This window comes from Bombus impatiens, unplaced genomic scaffold, assembly GCF_000188095.3.
Source record: "Bombus impatiens unplaced genomic scaffold, BIMP_2.2 scf_0036, whole genome shotgun sequence".
Lineage (NCBI taxonomy): Eukaryota > Metazoa > Arthropoda > Insecta > Hymenoptera > Apidae > Bombus > Bombus impatiens.
Window position 1 is genome coordinate 770,155 of NT_176455.1, and position 24,643 is coordinate 794,797.

At 39.0% G+C, this 24,643-nt stretch overlaps 1 protein-coding gene across 4 annotated transcripts; it reads right to left on the bottom strand.

The window, feature by feature from the left end:
- Positions 1-145: 145 nt before the first annotated feature.
- LOC100750019 lies at positions 146-24,531 on the bottom strand. Of its 4 annotated transcripts, none has more exons than XM_024369373.2 (5): positions 24,017-24,531; positions 9,396-9,482; positions 6,702-7,759; positions 2,127-3,502; positions 146-2,065 (listed from the first exon to the last, which is right to left on the bottom strand). In XM_024369373.2, exons 1-4 carry the CDS (start codon positions 24,265-24,267, stop codon positions 2,310-2,312), a joined length of 2,589 nt encoding a protein of 862 aa, XP_024225141.1. In that variant the 5' UTR covers positions 24,268-24,531; the 3' UTR covers positions 146-2,065; positions 2,127-2,309. The 4 variants fall into 4 exon arrangements, with proteins under 4 accessions (XP_024225141.1, XP_012244032.1, XP_012244027.1 ...); XM_012388609.3 differs by lacking the exon at positions 24,017-24,531 and adding an exon at positions 12,488-14,921; XM_012388604.3 differs by lacking the exon at positions 9,396-9,482.
- Positions 24,532-24,643: the final 112 nt, after the last annotated feature.

The following is a 24,643-nucleotide window of genomic DNA, read 5'->3' on the forward strand; positions in this document are numbered from 1 at the left end:
CATAGTTAAACTTAAGCAATGACGAGTATACACGTCGAACGGAGGGCAAATGCTCGCGTTATAAATTTTTTCGGAAAAAGGTAAAGCGAAACGAGGAAGGATTTTAACGACGAAATTGAGATTAAGGAAAAAATTGAATTTCTCGTAGATTTCGACTGGTCTTTATTACAAATAAGAGTTTCACAATTTACGCTAGAAGTCACGATGGCAGGTATCCATGTCCCGGAGGAACACTCGGAGCTCTACCATTTCAGGTTCCTCTGCACACTCCGTCTAAATAATATCAGAATAATTCGATCTGGTTCGCTGTGCCGATCGAATCACATAGTTGAGAAGCTCTCGAAGCGGCTGTCGATTTCGTGCAAACCTATCCTCGCGATCGATAGTGTCTTTTTAACTGGGAACGTTTCTATATACAAACGTCGATCTAGTGCTTAGGATACCCTGCAAGCAATAAATATTAAACGAGGCTAATTTGTTTTGGCGGTGAGAACGTTCGCTACCCTCACTCTCGTGGAAATTGAAAGTTAAAACAAGGCACTTTATCTTCGCTATGGTGGCTACCTTTTTTCTACTATAATTAGAAGTATAGTACGTGGAATTGTTTAACCAACACGGTTCCTTTCGCCATAAACTATCAAATTAACCCACTAAAGACTACTCGTTTGAAATATGTATATATATATATATTTTGTTGTTTGTTTTTGATCGAAGTAAATCATTGAATTCCACTTTTTAATGTCGTGGTTACGAAATGAAATTCCAAAGATTCGTTCGATTTTTCTTCTTCATTTGCCTATATCCGGCAAATTGGTCTTTAATGGGTGAATTTACGGGAGAATTAACAGGAATTAAATGGCATCGCTAAATCTACGAAGTTTCGTTCGAACACTGATGCTTTGCCAGGCATGGACGTAACTGACGTATCGATGACTTCAGTCAGAATATCGTTAATTTAATACCTTAGCGTTCGTGCGTGCTAAATTGTAAAAATATACCTTTCGATAGTTTGCTAGGTACTTTTGTTACATCTAGTCGATCATTATACCTAAATCTATCGAATATACTGACTTTAGATAACTTAATCTTAAATTCTGAATTGCTTGATAATTTTCATTAATGAAATCTCCAAGATCTTCGATATTTCAGTTCTCAAGTTTTAATTAAAATGATGGTTAATTATATAATTAATGGTTAGAGCGTCGTATGCTTCGTTTTCGAAACTACCTCGTGAAGCGTTTTCAGCCAAGTTCTCGAAAGCCTCGTCGTTCGAACAAAAACGATTATATCCACGTTTAGTTTCTAGAAGATTAATTTTACTAAATTCAACGAGCAATTTGACTGGCTCTTTTAATTATTACACATGGAAGCTTCTAACCGACCTGCGGTTTAGTGTAATTTACAAACATCGTAAAATAGCAAAAATAATTGTCCGCATATCTTCTACTTAATTTATAGAATATAAATTCACAGATACTTATAATATATAGTTGGAAAAGTTACGCGTTTTAAGCCGTGACTATACAGAAGAGTGATAAACGCTAAGCGGTGAGCGATAAGAAGCACAGCGATGAAATACGTGACGGCTGAACGATAGAAAATAAATGAGAATAATTTTGATTTATTTTCTATCCCTTAGTCGTCGCTTCTTTGTTGTAGCTCTGTCGTTTATCACTTTTCTGTATAATCACTGCCATACACGAAGAATGTCTATACGGAAACACATTGGTTACTCAACCCTCAGAACACAATGAACTACGCGAAACTAATTGAAAGTTCTTATTCCACGAATTTGTTGAATTCCTCAGAAATTTGTCAAAATTTATTTCGTATATCTACCTTTTATAAAGAGTTCTCTTGCACGATAATTTACCAATTAACAATATTAATTCTTAGATTCTTACAATTACGTGCGTTCAGCTTCACGTCGAACGAAATAGTCGGACGACTTGTAATCTGTAAAATTCAATTGCAAAATTTCACTTATTTTCACTATAAGCAAGCTCGTTACCGTTACTTATAGAATTTTACTAATAACATTGGTTCGATCGTAAATAAAAGGAGAGTGCGGACAAGGGGATTTCGCCCGAAAGAAGGAAACAAACTGATCGGTGGAACCAAAGAATAAATGTTCAGATTCTCGCGTCCAGCCGCAGCTGTGTCCAATATCATTGATGCTCGAGGGTTGAATAAGACCAATCACGACTCTGATGCCGCTTTGGAAATACGTAAAACGCAATATTCTGTACAACACAATTGCACTGGCACTTGGAAGCGATATGTTACACTAAGAGAAAGGCACACTTTGCTCAGACGCTCGTGTAAGGGACCGTCTGTTTCGCGGCAATATTCTTCTCGCCAAATTTACGAGAACCATTCTCACTAACTAAATTCTTGGACTCCTCGCTATCCAACGAGCTATTATCACTGTTAGGTCTCGATAAAACCTCGTTCACATCCTGAAGCTGCGCATTCTCGTAACTCCTTCTATTTCTTGCGATCACAGGTTCGTTGGGAATTTTTAGATCCTTTCTAACGCACTCCGGGCTACAATTCCACTGCATTCCATCGTAGAAGCCAGATTCCGGCGACAGATCGGATACTGGAGAGATTGGTAACAAGGTCGATGGAACTGGTGACTTTATAGCAGGAACGTAGTCGTTCGGCGATAGATCAGGATCCGACAGCGAAGTGCTCTTGTCTTTAGCTAATATCTCCTGTGGCTGACACGATTTCGAAGGTTTTTCTATTTCTATCATCAACCTGTCGTCGTTGGAGTTCAATCTTCCTCTGGCGTCCACTTCTTGGGGCTCCCTGCATCCTTTTACGTAGATGGCCTTCCTCGTCGCGTTTAAATACTCTCTGCTGCCCGTGTGTTTTCTATTAACGATGAAATTCTCCCTGTATCCGGTCTCCACCGCGTTCTTGTTATCCAAGGGGATTAATAAATACTTTCTGGACCCATTCAAATTTCTTCTGGACCCATCCAGGGATCTTTTATCTTCTTCCAAGCCTCGAAGAATATTTCTATGATAGAGACTCCTCTTGGAACTGTTCAAAGATCTCTTCTCCTCGTCCGGAACACCGTGTCTCGTGTTCTTCCGATTAGTCGATTTTAGTAACAACGGACTCCCTTCTCTCGATGTTTCTGGCTCTTCGAAGATGATCTCGCGGCTGTTCTTAAGGATCTCCCTGTTCACCGCTTCCGGCAAGTGTTGTAGATCGACGTCACCCATCACCTGGATCCCATCAGCGTCTAAATCGAGAATCTTGTAGTGGTTATGGTCTCGATTTGGAACCGGTGGTCCGTGATACGTCGAGTCTCTGCAAGAATTTCGACAGGTGGTCGCCTCGTCGGCGCTGGTTTCGCTTCTGCCGCTGTCCACGTAGGTTAAATTGTGGTTTGGATGATGATGAGGATGATTTAGGTGTGGACGATGACCGTAGTGGTACTGGCTGTCCTGACAGGACTCCATTAGGAAATCCTCGTCTACTATCATACCTGCAAAATAGTCTTCTACTTAGAGGAATTTCAGCTTTGATCTTTCGAACTTAGCGAGTAGAAATGTCTGTATAAATTTTGATGGATAATCGATATGACGCGTACTTCGATGTGAATGTGTTTGGCTTTGAATTATTTTACAAATTATCTTACGACAACCAACAAATACCACTTTGCTTAACCCTTCGTTTACAAACGTATTTGTTTCGCCCTCCATAGGTAGGTGATTTGTATGTGGAGTTGAAGCTTTTCGCTCTTTTAACTTTGTAAAACAGATGCCCAGGTGTTCGTGTAACGTCTCAGTTACGTATGAAATGGTTAAATGAAATTTTTGTCGAGTCAAATGTCTGAAATATCTTTCAAAAATGACGATGATGAGAAAAGCAGGAATTGGAGGAATTTCGCTTACTGTTTCAACGATTCAATTTGCTTACGAACGCTTTGTTAAACCCTTTGCTGTCCAGACACTCGACACTTTGGCCTAATCGACCTACACTTAATAAATGACTTTCAAAGGTGTTCGTAGTTTTGGCTGTGTTCTCGTATTTTCACAAGCAATAACCACATCTGTTTTAATATATTTTTATTAAAAGAAAAGAACGAAATAGAAGGTGAAACTCAACTTGACGTAGAATTGCAAAGGGTTAAAGATGATTTAGTAAATGTGTGGCTCAGCGGTAGTTTTGTACATGCACTGAGAGTCAAAAGTGTGTGTACGCTGAAAGGCAAGAAATTTATTTCGGATCTTCTACGCGCATAAATTGAAAATTGGTTGAGAGGAGACGAAGTATACAGGATTACAAATCAATGGTAATCTCACGTTTGACTCTCAATGCGTATGATAGCCCTTTACCAACAACCTCTCGATCGGATCGTATCGCGCAACAATGTTCGACAGGACGTCACGCGATTAAGACAATACCAGAAACAGACACAAGCGTGAGACGGACAAACCAGGACCTCTTATCGAACATCTGAAACTCATCAGCCGCGGAAAATCCGCAGAAAAAACTGCTCGATACGCACTTTGAGACGAGTCGTAGCTTTTTATGGAATCTTTGGTTTGCCTTAAATTACAGCGTCTGGTGCTTCGCTAACTGGCCACGAGTTGAGTTCTCATTTGGCCAATTATCGAGAGACGTCAACCTTCGTGAAAGCGTTTTAACCCTGCAGCCGCGGGCGACGCGAAAATCGCGTTTTACTTATTTTAACGTCTTAAAGATAAGCAATAAAAATATATGAGATTCGCATGGCAGTCATCGTCTTAACACTAGAACTACTGAAACCATCAAACTGATGTTTATCAAACTTTCTGAAGACATACTGGTATTTTTGCCACGATTAATATTGATTTTTATCTAGGTACAGAAATTTACAAATATAATTATATAGATCAATTCTTTGAAGGAATATCGTTTGAATTGGACTGATTCGTACGTAAAATATTTAGGTACATCGTGGACCCGCGTAGTTCTAGTATTAATTTCGGCGAAATTTTTGGCTACGTTATTACGGCGTCGTTTTTTCCATTGTATTGAGAATCTCCTTATGATAGACCTGTACAAGGTATAAATAGACGGCGGAATTTCACGCACTCACGAGAAGTTTAATGGTGCAAAAGTTCACAGAACGAACGTGGTATGCCAAAATATATAAAATGTCCAACACTATGATACCTGTTACAAACATTCGACAAAACGAAACAAATCCCCAAGTTCTACTCTTTCAGTCGTATTCGGAAAATTATTAAAAATCTGCAGGAATATCCGCAGTCTACGTATCAATTTCGTCCGCGATTTTCTGTACGAAAAGAAAGAAGAAAAAAATGAAAATCGCCCGCGGCTCGAGGGTTAAGAAGAAGAAAATGTCCGTCGCACTGAGCGGCTCCGCAGTCGACGTGTTAAACACCCGAGCTCTCGTCGATCCATGGAATGTCAACGTGATGTTTCGGTGATCCGTGAGAAGAGTGTCCTTGAGAGGCAAGGAACTCCGGGGCGTCCGCTTGGTTGCTGGTCAATATCACCGGCGCGGATTTCGGCTCGCTAGGAATTTTCCGCAGGCCTCCATCTACGGTATACACCAGCACCAACAGAGTCAGAGAGACATCGAACGAGACCCGTTCACAGAGTCGTCAACACGTGCATACGTACATACAGAAGCTCAAAGCATTTCGAAGCTCAAAGCACGCGAGTCTGGCAGAACAAACAATGGAGGCAAGCATGAGGCAAGCAGGTGGTTTGATATCGATTAGTTTGATTTGCGCGTGCATGCCAATTAACGCAGACCGACCTTGTTGCGTCGTTAGTGGTTATTTTGTAACTCGTTATATTGGCCGACGCATCGCGGAAACTTTTAATTACACCGGACATTCCGCTCTAGTAAATAAAAATTGAATAGGCTGTGTGACAGGACGAGCCTGGTGTCGTTGACGCGTGTCGCAAAAGGACGAGGGCAAACTGCGTGGTTTTACGTTGAATTCCAAGTATGCAATTCTAATTTATTTTAGATAGTATTAGACGTGAGAGGTGTGTGCGGTGGGAGAGTAGCGAGACTAATAAGAAACAAGATGTATCGATGTGGAAGATAAGTCTTTCTTTCGTTTATTTCTTGCAAAATGATTTTTAAAGAACGGCTTAAGATAGAAAGATAATTCATCGTTCGAAGATACGCGGCTACTTCTGATATTCGCCACAAGAAGAAGCCGCAAAGCGGAAAGAACGCAAGATGAAAAATAACGTTATTCGCTATTTCTTGTTTTTAGTAGCTCCATGAGTTACTTTCATTATATTCTCGTGTCCGACTTTTTCATTTAATTCGCGAATTCCGTGTAGGTTTGTGAATTGTAGAATGTTCCAGTTCGAAACTATTCAGTACGCTATATAATGCTTCGTTTCCTTGTTGGACAACATTGGTAATCGTACTTTTAAATGTACAATGTATGCCAACAGAGATTCAGTCTCATTACTCTTACGACACCGTGTGATACGAGATGAAGGGAAGATCTAGTTATCCAAAAATCTAACTAGCTCACCGCTGAATCTAGATAGAAATATTCGATCCTTTCTTTTTACGTCAAACTCATTTCGAAAGAGAAGAGAACTAAAAAAAAAGGCTAAACAGATAACACAGGTAACACACAGAAACTACGTTCTATTCAATGCCAAGTGTATCCATTCTCTAGAAACCTGCAACCACTTACCGTTCCCATGACGAAGTTCTTCTTGTATCTTGTAAAACTCCGCCAGCTCTCTACTAGAACACAGAGGCGTTCCGACCTGCGTGGTATTGTTGAACAAGGAGTAATCCACTTCGTAGCCCTGTCTCTCTTTCGAGTACGTGACCATGGGCTCGAACCTGTGTCCCCAGAGGATCTCTTGTGGCAAATAACTGGATCTGGCCTGAGTGGTTTGTCCTGTCGATTCTATCGTTCCCTCGAGGATCGCCACAATCTCGAACCTCTCCGTCAGCATGTCCTCGGCGGACATGTTGTAAAACGGCGACTCCGCGTTGATTTTGTGAACGATCGTAGTGGGCCAGATGAAGAACAGGTTACCATTCTGACCATCGGTGCCTACCGCCAGCTCCTGTTGGTTCTGTGACAGCACTTCGCCCTCCTTGGTGGTCCTGGTCCTTATCAATTGGGCCCTAATGGCAGCTCCTATTATGTGACTTTTCCTCATATCGCCGACTCGGAACATCAAACAGAGCTCGCCGTCCCTCTGACAGATAACAGCGTTCCGCGAGAATAGCAACGTTTGAGTTCTCTGCTTGGGCCTGCTCATCTTTGCGAACACTATGCCCACCATGAACGCCTGGATCATCACACCGACGATGCTCTGGATGCACATAACGAAGATCGCCTCAGGACATTCCTCGGTCGTGACACGACTTCCGTAACCGATCGTGTGCTGCGTCTCGATACTGAACAGGAAACAGCTCGTGAACGAGAAGATATTGTTGATGCAGGGTGTCCAGTTGTTGTCTATTTGATACGGGGGCAGGTGGTCCTTTTCAAAGTCACCGTGGCTGAACGCGATGAGCCACCAGATGACCGCGAAACCTAGCCAGGAGAGCACGAAGCTCAGGCTGAAGCACAGCAACATCCATCGCCATTGAGTGTCGACCAGGGTCGTGAATATGTCCCGGAGGAAGCGCAGGGAACGCCTGGAGATTCGCGACTGAAGGACGTTGCACTCGCCGTTTTTTAACACGGCGCGACGACGTAGCTTCCGCGTTGGCCATGCTCTGTACCGGCTCCTGAAAATTACAATTCTGACGGTTGGTACTTGGAAGAAGGAACTTCGCTTTCGTTTGCTCGCAGATTTGTCTTTCATAGGTTCTTATCGCGCGTAGAATTCTTTTAATTTTTAGCGAATTAGTTCGACTTTCGTCGAACGAAAAAGAGATAAATTTTGTAAATTTAACAAAAATTCTATTTCAGATTTCTTTCGAACTTTCATTTTATTGGATCGCTCGGCCATGCTGGATCAGGGAAAGATAAATTTTGGAAATACGTCGAAAATTTCAAAGTTGGTCTTATGTCCTAAAATTATATAGATTCCTGTCGCGAGCACGAGAGGAACAGAGGCGATTTTCAGCGCAACTGGTATCGGAATTTGGAACAGATTCCTTGTAATGGTCATTGATTTCAGTGGATTATTCTTACGATAGGCATTTGACACGATAAAAGTTCGTGACGAGGCCGTTTGACAAGGTGATTGTACTCTTTATAAGGACGAACACGTTTTTGATTGAGAAATTTGATCCTATACGTCGCTACGTATTGACCCACTTAAAGATAGAAGTCAGGTATATTCCTGAAACTTGATAGCTTTTTAATTAATCTTAAGCAATCAGACAGGCATCAATCGATTTTTATGCTACGTCGTATCATTCCTTTAACGATTATCGGCTTCGAGATTCAGCAAAATAACGATTACGTCTGCGCATCGATTATTTAACAATGACGTTGCTTTCCGCGAAAGCTACTTGACGATAGAGACCGTAAATCATTCGCGCAGAACTGAATCTCGGTTTCGATTATCTCGACACGTGGTAACACGTGTAGCGTACTATTTTTTTTTTTTTTCTAGCAAAATAACCGCGAGGGAATAAATTATTTCTTCGAGCGAGATGCTCTACGAAATTCTCATCAAGGCCTCGTCGACATTTGTACACGCGTCGTAATATATTCTCCGCGGAGATCTTGCCGGATTTGAATAGCAAATTTCAGCTGATCATATTGTTCTTCTGCTGTCAATCGATCGTTACGCACCCATCGCTTTCCTTATTCGATACGAATCTTTATGAAAATTCTAGCAGAGATTTGCGCGCGATAGACGATTTGCAAATTGTGATTTTTGCGACGTATTTTGCGCGATGTATACATCTGGCGGGATTTAGACATGCATTTTTATTATGCTAAGCGGATGATCGTCTGTAGCGGAGATGGCGAACGATGGAAAATTTTATCGTCAAGTTTGTCTCCAGCGTATGGTATTTCCCGTATTGTTAACGCGACAATTTTGCCCGCAATGCTCGAGATTTTATTTTTTATTCGTGTAACAATTTTATTTGATCGAGAATTTTCGCACGAGTTTTCATTTTCCTTTTTCTTTCGTTTCGAATACCCGAGATTTTATCTTCTGTCTGTGTGAAAATTTCTTTCCACCGTACGATGTTTTATTCTTTAGTTGCGCGAATATTTCTGTTAATCGTCCTAATTTGTATTTCTCTGTCGTTCCGCGAGAAATACCCACGATGAATCTGTTCGTGTTTCGTGTTATCGCAGATTTTGACGGAAGTTGTTCGATGATCGATGGATGACACATGTTTGATCGCGTCCCAGTACTGAATACTTTCTCAAATTTAACGTTTCAAGAAGAATACTCACGATGGATTTCTTCGCATTTTACGTGATCCTTCCTGAACCTTTCCATGACAAACTGTCAATCGTTGCAAAAGTTCACCAACTATTTCTCTTCAACAGATGAAACACACGACAATTTTGATCACAAACTCGACACATTTATCATAAATCATTTACACCGTTTTAAAACTTCACTCTGAAATTATCATATCCCGAAACAGACAGGCAGCCGTTCTCATTAGTGGCAACAGTTCACAAATCAACTGAATCTTCACCGAAAAAGTGAAAGAGAAAGAAAAAGACAAAAAAAGGTAATTTTGACAATCCCTAGACAACTCGACCAATTACTTTAACGCCGTCGATAAATGACACGCTTGCCACTTGTCTCTGGTGCTTCTGTCTATTTAAAGCGCGTCGAAGAAGCGTGTTTAAGGAATTTCTTAATCAGTCAGCGATAACTCGAACGAACTGCGATGCTTACACGATTCGAGATGCAAAGTCGACAGGAGCGATTTCATCATTCGTCGCTGTGAAAACTCGCGAAAATCGTGCGAAAAGCGGCCACAGCTGCACGGAACCAACAGTAGAATATATCGACGCGACCAGTTCGATGATCTGTCTGAGACCTTCGCGCTCGCCACCCTTTCATATGGCCAAAAGGAAGTCGCCATTTTGACTCCGTACGATAACCGAGCAACTGTTATCTACCAATTTATTTATTGCCACGCGTAAATCAATCGCCGACACACGCGGTGAACTCTGCGGTCCGCGTTTGTTCACCGTTGTGTTGATTCATCTCGCAGATCGATGGCATTTACTAACAATAATTGTAAGGTCGATAATTTAATCGATTAATCTTCTGATAATTATTGATATCATTAAGATAAACTGTTCGGTGCTTAGAGAAGGCGCGAAAGAACAGCAAAAGCGAGAGGAAAAATGAGCCAAGGAGATACAGGCGATAGTGTGATGGAAGAGAAAGAAATTCATGAAACATTCAGAATCGACGTGTTAAGGATCAAACGATAATAATTTATTACAACGTTATACATGTCATTGTTATACATTTGTTTAAGTTTCATAAAACTGTGAGATTCAGCGAAAGAAAAGATGTTAGGGGAATGGAATAAAAATTGGAAATTAATCTGTTGATTGGATAGTCTGTCAATATGGAGATTTTCGATTAATTAGAGAATTAAAAACTAACGAAGATAAATCAAATTTAATTAGGTCGGCTTTAATTCTTGCAAATGTAAATGAAGATTAATGAGTCAATGTTTATTGATTCTCTGACTTTTATACCGCTTGATGACTAAAAGAGAATATCTTAAATTTAGAATGATTTATCCGAGAAATATTTCATAGAATCACGGAATAATTATTGCTATTTAATTATAATAGCCATAAATATAGTCAAAAGTATATTGGACTTTAAAATCCCCTTTTCCTGAAGAATAATTTATCACGTTTCTGCTCTAGAGTCTTCAAATGTACGATGTATGTAGCAGTGATTTATTTTGAATAGAAATCAGACGACGCGTAAAAATATAGAAAATCTATAAATAAAGAAATTATTATGACAAAAGAATTAGCAATTCGTATGACGAGTTAACTCGTCTTCTTTGCTTAACAGGATAAGAGTAATCGAATCTTATCCAAGCTTTGGGTACTTGACAAGGTTAGATCATCGTAAATACGATATTGCACGACCTCGAATAATTCGTCTAGATATCGTCGATTGATCTAAGTTCTATCGTTATCGGGAAGAGACGATAAGGAATAGTTTACAACAAAGAAATTTCTATAATTTTATGCTGCAGAGAAGGTACGAAGTAAAATCATCGAAACAGTTTGATCGTCCAAATTGAAGCTCGACGATAAATTTCAAGGTTATTTGCCAGTTTTCTTCCGAAATATTCAACGATTAGCAAATAAGTACGCGTTAAATTAACACCTGCTTGTATGGTAGCATACCGTTTCGTAAAATATTAATTATTTAGAATCGATAAATATTTTCTCAGCAAATTATTAATAATTTTCAAATTGATCGTACATCCGAGAAAGCAACGCAGCTTTAAAATCGTCGTTCTGTCTACTGCACAACAGATTGAATTTTGGAAATCTTATATTGATAGAATCAGTGAAGTTTCGAAAGTCGCGAATTTATATCATCGATGAAATTTTAGAAATAAAAGGAACAACACTACGAGTTACCCGACTAAGATTACACGAATCTACAGAAATTTGTAATCTAATCGACTCGCAGCTTGCCGATTTATTAATATCATTGCTTACCAAATGCTAATTATTATTATACTGTTGTCAATAGTTACGGAACAGGATCAAGTATTTGCACATTAATTCACCAGCTAACTGCGGAATTTAGTTTTAGAAATCTCTCGTGAGCTTAAGTCGTTGAGTGCGTGAACAAATACAAGCGAAGACGAGTGTACTCGTCAAATGCAGTTAACTGGCTTACAAAAACAACGGATGGCCCGAGACTTTTGCACAGTTTCGCACAGTTTTGGCAGTCCGAAAATCGCGCTGGTGTAATTCAAGATTTCGAGAATTTGGGCTTTGAATTTGAATTCCAATTCTGAAATAGCATCGCTGCATTATTTTCACAATAAATCAATTTGTATCCTCATTCTCCGTCTGCATACGTTTCCGTCTGATTTGAAAGAATGCGACGAATCTTTCATGACGATAAACAAACGACGTTATTTCTATGAAAGACGATAGCGGACTGACCTACGCCACTACTACTTTTTAGCTTACTACACAGTAGCATCTCGTTTGCGAAAAATTCAGCGAGCAACGTCTGCACACAAGTATTTATTAGGTGTTTTCGTAATTGTGTCCTCGTTATTCGGATAATTGGGACGGTTGGGGTGACCGGTTGGAATATAATCGCTTATCGAATTAACTTGTCAGTCGTAAATAACAGCGCAGAGACAGAAGTGGACGAGAAAGACTGCGTTCGTCGATGCGTTATTAATTCACCGGTCGTTAATGAATAGCTAATCCCACGATTCTAGTTATTAACTGGGAAGCCAACTACGCAGCTCGATAACTCTTCACATCGAATAAATTCAGATTAGAGTGTGTCATTTTACCTGCTTTTAAGCGATGGAGTCTTGGACATTTTTACTATAACAGGTGTTGTTTGTTCCAACGATGGCAACAGATTTTGTTTCTCGTCTCTGTCCGGCGAGGATGATTTCACGCTCGAAATTGGATCTTTTGGAACGTCTCCGTTCATTTTTGCTTCTTCTTCTCCTTTTTTTCCTTTGAAACACACGCGTTAGCTCGCGTATTCGGACAATACTCTACCTCGAACAATATTTTCCATTCGAGGACAATAGCGTACGACGTTGTTCCCGTTTTATTCGAAAGATTTATTAGTTTGACGAAGAGGTTCTAGACACTCGGATAATCAGATTTGTGACATACGATTGCACGCGCACGTGATATTAAACGACACGCTTCGACGTAGCTGCAATTTCTCATTTCTTATCGCGAACGAAGAAGGATCAGTGGCGGAAGGATTTTTTCACATCGTACAAACATTTCTCTGTGTCACGATCTTAAGGTTTCTTGCGCGATTGTAGATAACACACACGTACAATTTATCGATACGCGCAGAAATTTCTACGTGTACGCTCGGTTTAATATAATTTGCAGATGCTTCAAATGTCAATTTCGAACTTGAAAGTTAATTTTGAAAATCTCGATTTTCCTGTTATCTTGCACGGCCCTTGGAAAATTTGACGATCTTTACATCAGTATCAATTTCTATGCCCGCAGCAATAATTTCAATAATCTTCCGTTTCTTTATCAAGCTAAGTTTCAACAAATTCAACGATTGTAAAATTCCCTTTGATTTTGACGAACACGATAGCTACTATCGGAAACGATGGTAGGAATGAATTCCCAGTGATTGCAGCGATAATTCTAACAAGTTACTATCTTGTCAAATAGTTCAGCGATCGCGAAAAATCCTCTCACGTCGCAGAATGAACCTTCGATGATCGCTGCAAACGCGAAGCGTTGAAATTAATCAAAGGGAAGGCAATTACTTCTTGTCCCGATTGGTTCTCGTTCCACGTAAGTCTTTCACTTATCGTCTTAGATCTCGCAGTTACTCGTTTCGTTAACCACGATCAGACTAAAAAGAGTTTATCTTTTATCGACTTCCTTTCTCGTACACTATTTGACAACTATGAACACAGCTGAGAAAACTCACTGGCAATCGCATCTGCTCTTCAACCGTTGCTCTTAGAACTGATTCTCAAAAACCAAGCGCACGTCATCCATCAATTTCTCTCTGATTATCCAATGATAATTCCATTAAATCTTTCTAATCCACTTTTAAACCCGACAGGATCTGTCTGTCTTAATCGAGTTGAAGATTTCTTCAACAAAGTGAAATTGTATTTTCTCTTGGATAATCACGTTGTTCTTTACTAAGATTTCGTTTCGTTTTATGGCCTGTTATCGTTCGAACGGAAGACACGCGATGTACGCGGAAGAAACGAATGGTTGGGTGAATAGGTGTCGAGTTTGATGATGGAGAATCTACTGATGTACGAGCAATGATGTAGGACGTCTTATACGAGCCAACACCTGGCCAGTGGTCTCCACTTATCAGCTACTAACAATAACGTTTGCTCTTTTCATTTGCGAGAAAATGGCCTGATTACGTCACGCGGAATGTTTCCCTTGTTTCCTGCCTTTTTTTTCTTTTTTCTTTATCAACGATATCGCGATTCTTTGCAACGGCGCCTTCCCTTTTAAACTTCTCTTTCTTCAATCACGATTACTTCTAAAAATTCTACGAATTCTTAAGCAACACTGTCTCTGTATTTTACACTTCTTTTCATATTTACTTCAATTCCGATCCAACACTGGAGTAAGCGCACTGTTTTTACCGTTCTCGTAGATTTATCCAGCAAACAGATGGAGAATTTCTCTTGTAATTAAAAATCTGTTTAAGCTTCGAATCAACATTGGCCTACGAACGATTCCACCTTCCCGATACCTTTGCAAACTTACGGAGCAAATGGAGCAAAGAACTTTTCCTACAAATACTCGTCGCGACCAGCGCTCGATGCCAAATCACAGCCCTCGAATTTCAGACTTTTGATCGAAAATTGATCCACCGCCTTTTATGCACGTTCGAGCATCGTTCACGATTCGCAAAAGGCACCTAAAATCTACTTTCTTCGATTGTTATTGGCACGACGAAAGCGCGAATCTCATCGGCGACTCAAAACGACGTTCGTGTGATACACTGGATGTCTTCTTCAATTGGCACTATCTGTTTCTCGTTTATAGCGTGGTGCACTCGGTTCACCGATAACATTTTCGACGAGACCGACATCGCGAAGCGTTTGACTACAACGCCAGCAAATCAAGATTTGTTCCACTGACTTCGTTTGACTGACTCGAAAAGTCCGGGAGCATGTCTTATCACCGAGCAGCCATCTCCTTATCGGCGTCGCGTCGTTCTTGGCGAACCATCGCGAAATCGCTGATTGCACGCAAACGCCCGAGCTCGAGCTTGTGAACCGAAAGCGTACGCGTTACTTGCGAAAGCAAACTTTTCCGCGAATTATCGAACATCTCAGATCAGATTTATCGAGCCGATATCCCGAGTTGAAAATCCATAACTCAGATTTATCAATCCGCGTTGAAACAAGTCGGTGTTTGTCGACGTACGAGGAGGTTGTCCCATACGGAGATTGTGTGGACGTTTGTTACGGAAATACTGCAACTCGCTGGACATTCCTTTTTACGAGCTTGATACTTCGAATTTATGAGTTTGACGCCTCTTCGCTGTTGATTAATATTTTTTATTAATTCCTTATTCATTTGCACATTGATCATTGTTTTTTCCACTCTAGTCGATAAGCTATTTTTAACAGGCTTTCCGAGTTTCATACTCTTTCACCGTTGATTAATATTGGAACGATATTGGTTTTCTTTCTATTAATTTTTGTTATTAATTTGAAGATTAACGATTTTTCGACTCCAATCGACAAGCTATTTTTAAAAGGCTTTCCATGTTTCATACTCTTTCACTGTTCATTGATATTAGGAAGATATTGGCTTTGTTTTCACTGTTATTAATTTTGAGGTTAACGATTGATTCTTCCATTTCTCAATCGATTTTTTATGTTGCTAATGAGCACACTTCTGATAAAATTAATGTTGCTTTTTATTGAGGTCAAAATATGATTATATATAATATAGGTACTTTTATCTTTAGCCTCATCGATCATCGTTTTAATAATAATTATCTATATAGTATTTAACGTATATAGTGTACTTAGGTTTGGTTAAATATTTCATCAATAACGTGGTTAGATATTTAATCACATTGCAGCTGATTTCTTCGCTGTTAACGTTTTGATGGACACTTTGACACGCTTATCTTTTTAACTAATATCAACTATCGTCCAGGTATTTAGAATGAATTGAAACGCAGGGAGAAATTATTTTTGAAAATTTACTTTCGAATTTGCTGATTATTTATGCTATCTATTGGTGTTAAATAAAATTGGGAAAATAAGTCGCATGTGTTTTGAGATATTGCACACTAATTACAAATATCTTCGAATAATACAATTGAGATATTCACAAAAAGTGGAGTTGATCGGTTTGACCTTTGAGATTTGTTCTTCTATTTGTGCAGTGCAGAAACAATAAATGAACGATAAATAGGAACAAAGAGAATTTCATTAACACATCGAATTGAAATTTGAAATAGGAAAATAATATACATACATGCGCAAGTATTACATGGGAAATAAATTCGAATGGTATCTGGGTTAATTAAAATCCAATATCAATGACGTTTTATTGGCACTGATAAGGGAAATATCGTGAGAACCGAGAAAATTATAGGTCTGAATTTCTGGCGTATGATATAAAAATAATGGAACTAATTAACATAATTTAGAGAGCATCCAGCTCGTCCAAAGTTTCGTCCCCGTATGTTTGCCAAGATATCAATCACGATTCAGATTTATTTTCAAATCAGATCGAGTTATCTCTTTCTCTTTAGCTGATTTATCAGCTTCGTCTGTCTCCGTACAAATATTCCGAAAGATATAAAATGGCAAAAAGATTAATCTTAAACGTGATTCGAGTACAGTTTTTATCTAACATCTAATCGTATCTTTCATTCTTTATTTACGGTATTATTGGTAAAAATATTTCTGCAGATCAATGTACCGATTTTTTCCTCGATTCTCCTGCGATTTTTGTACGAATCCAAGCTTCCATGAAAACAATTTGGCAGTAGTTGTTGTAAGAAATACGAACCGGAAGGGCTCGATCAACACCGGCAACGTTGAATCGCCATTAGCTGTTAGTAATTTATTCGGTGCGCATTATAATGGTGCTATCCCATAGCAGAAGAGGTCGTATCGTTTGTAGGCGTCAATTGAGAACGGTACTAATTCCGGAGTACGACAGCTCGAAAGCATGTCCTCACGTGTGTTTGTCCAACTTTGCCAGCGAAATATTCGATCGAACTCCTCCAAAAAATATTAATCCCACGAGTACACAAAATATTTCAAATATTCCTTTTTTCTGCAAACAACGGAATTTAATTTTCTATATGGAATGAGTCAGAAGAGGTTCTGACTCATTTCGAATTACGTGTACACGACTTGTTGAATAAAAAAATAACACCAACAGTTAGTTTCTTTTTTCTTTTTGTTAATTTATATTTCTACGTAGATACGAGGGTTGTTTTGTAAGTGCAACGTGAAACCCTTTGATTAATTGAGTGATTCAAAGGAGATAATAAATGCAATTCGTTTACAAATAATTTAAGGTGACAGAATCGGCAATTCACCTTATGTCACCGTATGTCGTTTATCCAAATTAGTCGCGACATATTCACAGGGTATCAGATACAGAACTTCGTTTCATGAATTTAAATGAACGCTGAAAAATATTCATTAAGCTGCCAGAACATCCTGGTGACGACTAATTGCATGCAAATCGAGTCTCCGAACAGGTTTCGCGAATCAAACGGAAAATCTCGTTCTACTCGATAGTTGGTTCCATCATAGTTGACTAATTACTTACAACGTAATACACGACAGTGGCGACTATCAATCGACAGATACAATTTCAGAATGAGAAAAAAGAAAACGAATCAGTCTCGTAGATATCGGCATCGGCATCCATTATTTTTTTTCTTTTTTCAATTTCACGTTTTTCTTTCGACACATCCATTAGGTTCAATTAATCGAGTTATTTTACAATACAGTATCGAGCATTAATCGACAAATGCAATTAGGAATAGGAAAGAAAACAAAAGCAATAAAAGCAACGGATGTAGGAATTCCGCAAAAGGACACGATTTCAAGTTATTTCGATTTGATATTTTTCTTTCGAGATATATATCAGGTATTCGACCAAGTCGTTTTATTGAAAGAATAACACGTACTCTACAGAGACATGCAGTATTTCACGAAAGTATCTGAAAGCACCTATAAAAACCTTTTACGAACGTGTTATGTGTTTTACTTGAAACATTTTCAAATTTTATCGTCCTGCAACGACATCACCTTTTTAAATTTCGAAGTTAAGAAGCTAAATAAAGAGGAATCTCTATCGAAAACTCGGTTTCGTTTCAAATTTTTCAAATATAATCACAACTGGACTGCGGATTTTTACGAAGAAATGGCAGCTACGTGTTAATTCCTTTCGTCTACTACAAAGTACTTTATTTTGCATATTGTACATATATATATATATATATTTGTATATCATATGCATTGATATTTTTATGATATCGTAATTATCCGTAGATCGTGTTTTATCTTATGTTCACAAACTATGCGAAACTGAGTCCAATTTCTAGATCATCAAGTTGAAATAGATAAATATAATACAATACCATGCGCATTCTCCGCGATTTTCCATCCGCAAATTTCCAATAAGTCCGTAAAAATTCGCAGTCGGATCGTGACAAACCTGTCTCGCTACGGTATAACAATAAGCCTTTAAAAATTCGTTTCATGTAACACCCATAATGCAATACATTCGTGAAATTTTCCTACGACAAATCTCGAAATATTTTCGCCAGACACTGTGTAAAATACAGAATGAAGCCACTCGACGAAAAGAATAATACGTATTCTACCTCCTTCGAACAAAACCAACCAACTGTTTCGTTTCTCGCGACGTTAGCTCGAGCGAGACGCGACGAATCTCGTTCTTCTTCCGACAGAAACGCTCGATCTTGCCGGACTCGACATGACGAAGCTGGCCAGCTTCCGGTACACAATTTTCGAGGCGTTTCCCGACGCGGATTAAAACCAGCGCGTTAATATCATCGGGTGTACGCACACTGCGGGTCGAGCTCTTATTGCGAGCTGTCCAACCGCATTGTCCACGGCTTCGATAACGAGCTTTTAATTAAACTAACGAGATCGGACGAGTTGCGAGCTTCGGCCTCGCGAAGATTTTCATTTTCGATCGCGGCTACCTCGAGTGTGGAATTTTTTTCCGAATTTTCACACGACGATTATCGTAGCAGCAGGATTTCCTCGCTTCAGAAACGGCGCGCCGGTTTTAACATGAGACCGAATTATTTTTCCAGCAGACATTGATTGTGTTAACGAAGCTGGTTAACGCTAAAAGTATACACATATCGCTGAAGCACAACTAAATCTTGTACGGAAAAAGTTAAAGTAGATATCACAAGGATGTAACAAGGAATTTCTGATTATAAATTTGAAAGTACTATAGCGTGCTTTATAAAAGTTGCGCATTTGAAGGAAGTCAACTTTTCGAGGAAACTCTTCTTCTTGGAAATTGTCGTGCATGTCTGTTAGATTAATTTCGGGTCGATAATAAAACTGTTGAAATATAGGTAGGTAATTATAAGATTAATAAGAATTAATATAGTATAATATAGAATTAATTAATAATTCCAGATTGCTGAATGATACTGTATATCTTAAAAACGTATTAAAAAGTCTATAATTATCTATAAAACATCTGTGATTGGAATTGCTGATTTTTGGAAACGAAACGCGTGTAGCGACTGGGCTTGGAAATTCGAGTAATCTCTTGACAATTCCTCGTAATTCGTCCTGTCGCTAGGAATGATTTTTTAAACGGAGATTCTAATTGAACGAGAAAATAGGATAAACTTTTTACGATGCGCGATATTTTAAAATCATTTTAGCTAGAAATTCGTTTTTATTTAGAACAAGAAAACATTCTCACTGCTATCGGACTGTATAATAATAGAGATTCTAATTGAACCAGACAACAGGTTAGATAAATAAGTCTAAAGATAGAGATTTCTTAATGGATTTTCTCAGATGTATAATGCTGTTAAGTTATAAATTTTTTCTTATCTAAAATACTTTGGACAGATTAATGATGTTTCTCTATCGCACATCGTATCGATCGCAAGATATCTGTTGCGCGTATAATCCATGCGAATAAATACGGATTAGTTGAGCAGTAATAATTGGATTACTAGTTTCTATCAGTTTAATACGTGTTTTCTAGCATCTTAGATAATACTCCTCTTTTCACACTTGGTAAATACTTGCAAGAAGCTTAACTGTATCACGTTCGAATAAAATAGTAATCCTAGAAATCTTCGATATAGTAATAATCATCGTTGTCATACGTTTCAGTTGTTACGTATAGTTTCGAACAAGAGAGAAATTAAATTCTCTTTTACTCGTCGATGGCATGAAATTTATTTTTGTTACGTGTAACAAGTGGCGCGTTAAAAATCTCGAATACGATAATATTTTCATTCGATTAAACACAAAATACCGTAACGTTATCTCGAATGAAAAAAATCTGGAAATCTTTTTCTACACGTTGTGCGTTGTTATTCGTCGCCTCATGAAAAAAACCTGAAATTTGTAATTCGTTGCGCACGATGAGACGGAAGTATTTTCGAGAAAATCACGAGCACCCACACAATCTGGATTGTCTTTCGTCCAGGAAACGGGAAATCCGATACAGCTTGAGAAATCGTTAAGAGTTTCCGCGATTAACTCTCGTTCCGCGATCACCGATTAATTCGTCACTACGGCGACCTTTCGAGATTTCACAAGGTGAATCGCCACGCTCGTTTAACATTTGCCATCTCTTCTTGAAATTAATCGCCGAGCAGGCAATCTCTCGAGCCAGTCAACGAGCAGGTATCGAGTTTTAATACCTACAAGTACACCTTACCACTATTCTAATTAAAGAAAGGAACGCCGTTCGATTAAAGCGATCTTGGCACAGAATTTCTGTTCTAAAGAAAGAATTGCGAGAGAATAGGAGGATTAAAATTCCATTGAACCGTAGAAATTCTTCACGAAACGAATACCTTTTCATCTACCAAGTAATATAGAATTTTATAAAGCACGATCCATTCTCGATTTATTAAGTTATTTACGGCTTGTCGGTTTTCTACGTTCACGTTTTCCAATTCATTTATTCTGGAGATATTTTTCGTTAACGTCGCACATGTAATTTTACCCATGTAATTACGATAATTATCGTTTTCTACGTTCACATTTCGTAATTTCTAATTTTGAAGATATCCTTCGTCGACGTTCCACGTGAAATTTTATCGATACAACATGAAAGTTTTTAAATACCTTCGTTGGTTGCTACCGTGTACGTTTAGCGAAGAATTTCCGAAAGTGTTGCAAATTTAATTATCAAGATAGAACGGATATTCTGCCGATATTTTGTCTATTATCTTTGCCCGACTACTTAACACGTCGAATTTCATGCATCTCGTCCCGACATATATTTACATACGCTACGCTATAACGTTTAATTTTCACAAAATATTACGTTGCATTTCTCCGACGATGTTATCTAAAGCGCTCACATCGTCGACAATTTTTTAGTCTCTGAAATTTATCGCACGTTAGTCGTTCTGAAAAATTTATTCGAGAGAACGTGAGTCACGAAACGGCAGCGGTAGCAATCGACGCGTTAAACAATGAAAATTCCATCGATCTGTTCCACAAACTACTATTACTACGATATAATTGCCGCTAAAAGTTAATATAAAAATCTCTAGTAAAACGCATTTAGTCGTCGATATGCTTAATATAGCCATACTTTGTCGTCATTCTTCTTACGTTCGCGTCTCGTAACTTGACAATTTCCAAGACATATTTCTCAAAAGCATTCCGCGTTAGAACGTAATGAGGCGAACGTAAGTAAATTAGCAGCGAAGGTCAGCCGCGTGTTCTTGAATTTTACAATTGTCGCACGTGTAATATGTTTTCAAGTTCTTGATAAATGGGTAGGACGATAGGCTTCGCGATAGGTGAATTAGAGCCAGAAGGGTAAACAGTGGTGCGGTATAGACGCAGTGGATACGGACGTCGTTAGTTAGCCTCGCGATGCTACGCAAAATATATTGCATCCCGTTTACGTTAATAGACTTCTGCCTCGATAAATTCTATCAAACTCGATGATAGGCACACGGCAAATATCCCGGCGTAATAATTATGATGACACTAACGACGATCCAACGTTCTTGTTAACTGCGACTGTTACGGTGGCGGATTAAGGGAAAAACTCGTTCGATGAACGATTACGGAAGATTATAGACTATTAGCAGCATCCAGCTCGCGGCAATCTTATCGAGTTTCTCTATCCTCGTTTTTGTCGATTCTGCTCGATCATTGGGTGCAACGTTCCGCGTACAAGATCGTTCTTAACCGAGCAGCTTTCTGGAAAAACGTCCGTAAGATGAAACGCGTAAATCGCGTAGTTACTCAGCCGCCGTATATCGCATAGCACGGACATACAGCTTCTTTCTTTGGCGAAGTTTCTCGATTACGATATCTCGGAAGGCTGGACGAACGATTTTTCCTTCGAACATTAGAACGAATAAGTTAGAATCGATAAGATAAAATCGGTGAAGTTACTTGAAAGCAGATGATAAAGCGGCAGCGACGGGACATGCGAAGATTTTATCGAAGATTTTGCCGACGAATTACGCTATAAAAATCGAACGTGCTTCCTTTGCTGCTCTTAACGCATTAACGATATCCTGTGCAAACGACGAACGTTGCTTTTGATCATAATCGATGTGGTTGCGATAATTACAAGATGTAGCGTACGTAACGTAATTTGTCATTGGATGAAGAATTTCTGGGAAAATTACGCGTTAAGATGTTGTCGGTACAGGGTGATCGATATTTTCCCAGCATTTTTATCCGATTATTTAATATCCTGTACACAGCATCTGGCGCCAGAAAACGTCGAGAATGGTTTCCTCAAACAAAACGCAACCGGCTTTTGCTCGAGGATGATCCAGCAGAGATAGGCTGCCTTGGGAACTGGCCACGTGATTCGCCAACCACCGATGTTTTGTTCGGTAATTGTCGCGTGATTATACTATGCTTTTTTACGGTCACCGATACGTTCGCTCTTTTGTATGTAAAACAAACGTTTCCGGTTTTACACGAGAATGAAATAGCTTTTGGGCAGAGATCTGAATATCCCTAGGTTCGTTGCAAGTAACGGCTACAAGTATCTTTAAAGTTGTCCTTGATTTTAATGACTCGCAGTTATCAGTTATTGGCAAATTTCTACAGCGACGATTTTTGAAAAGGAAGATTGTCTGTTGGTAAAAATAGAACGAAATAACAGTTTCGTTGAAAGATATTATCTTTTCTATGAATTCTAAAGAGTCGATAATTATGATCGTATGTGAAGAAGATTTAGTATGTTTCCTTATGACAATTTCACGTTCAAAGTTTGTTTCTTTCAACGGTAAGTTACAAATTACTAAATTACATTCATTCGAACCAATTTGAGCCATGTATGTACACTAATCTACGTACTGTAGTAATTGGTACGTGTAAGTATCCGTTTTCTACCAGATATACTGTAGAATGAAGCCAAATTTCGTTACAGGTTATTTGATATCAGGTAACTTGATAAATCCGAACAACGTTTGATAACAACAACGCGATTAAAAGAAAGAAAGAATACATAAAGAATATATTACTATATACAAATCATATTTAAATATACAAAAAATATGCTGATATATCCAGTTAGCTGTTTTTGACGAATATACTAGTCACGGGTATACTCGTTATGCTTAAAAATTTGCTGTTTAAAGTGCAGTTTTAGCGAAAGTTAAAACATATTCGTAAATTTGAAGATGATTTGAATACTTGGAAGACGAGACGAAATAAAACGAACGAATAAAAAATATAAATAATTATTATGAAAGAAATTGTATTTAGTGCACATAACGACATATTTTACACATCGCAACAGCTAATCGGATATATAAATTATATACAAATATATAAAAATATACCGGTGAAAGAAATATATACAGGGTGGTTGGTAACTGATGGTACAAGCGGAAAGGGGGTGATTCTACGCGAAAAAAGAAGTCGAAAATATAGAATAAAAATTTGTCGTTTGAGGCTTTGTTTTCGAGAAAATCGACTTTGAATTTTGGCTCGGTACGCGTGCACTTTATCACGTCTCGTTATAATGGACCTCACTGTAGATCGTTGTCTCGATGGAAAAATTAAAAAAAAAAATTTTTATTCTATATTTTCGACTATTACCAACCACCCTGTATATAAATGTACGTGCAAAGAACTTACCTGGTAGAATCTTGCCGACCGACACCACCACCGATGCTGCTGCTCTGGGTGCTGACCCTGACCAGGGTGACGTACCTAGGCAGACTGGACAAGGTTCCCGTGTTCCTTTGTCCTAGTAAGGGTGAGTCGGCTGTGTTCGGGTTGTCTGGGAGTTGCTGGTGGCTTCGAACCTCGTTATCCTTTTCCTCCTCCTCCTCCTCGATGGTACCCGGGAGGCGAAACAGCTTCTGTGGCTCCTCTATGCCACTCATTTCCGCGCTTCACGTGTTACGAATAAACCCCCATTGAGAATGTCAAACTCATCTTCCTACTCACTCTTTCTCCCCCTTTCTACTTCACCTTTTCTCCCTCCCTCTCTCCTTTCTTTCTCTCTTTCTGTCTTTTCCCTTTTTAATTTTTTTTTATCTCACCGATCCGCCTCGTCGACACTCGCTTCTCCGCTTTCCTTCTCGTCACTTTGTCTTTTATCGCTCCCTCTCTTCTTAAGTTCCTTGTACAAAGTTAAATTGGAATCAGGAACGGCGACGGGTTTTTTCGTCCCGTGTCCAGGATGAATGAAGTCGCTGGAAGTGTCCACGCGACGATGACTGACGGCCGTTGAAGAGCAAAGTTCCGTTTTCTGCCATC

Bases quoted from the DNA above. Each gene is read 5' to 3' on its own strand.
- LOC100750019 (XM_024369373.2), bottom strand. From the start codon at position 24,267: ATGAGTGGCATAGAGGAGCCACAGAAGCTGTTTCGCCTCCCGGGTACC. The intron at 9,483-24,016 runs GTAAGTTCTTTG...CATCTGTTGAAG, and splicing joins GGTCGGCAAGATTCTACCAG to AGAAATAGTTGGTGAACTTT. The intron at 7,760-9,395 runs GTGAGTATTCTT...TGTAATTTTCAG, and splicing joins AAAATGCGAAGAAATCCATC to GAGCCGGTACAGAGCATGGC.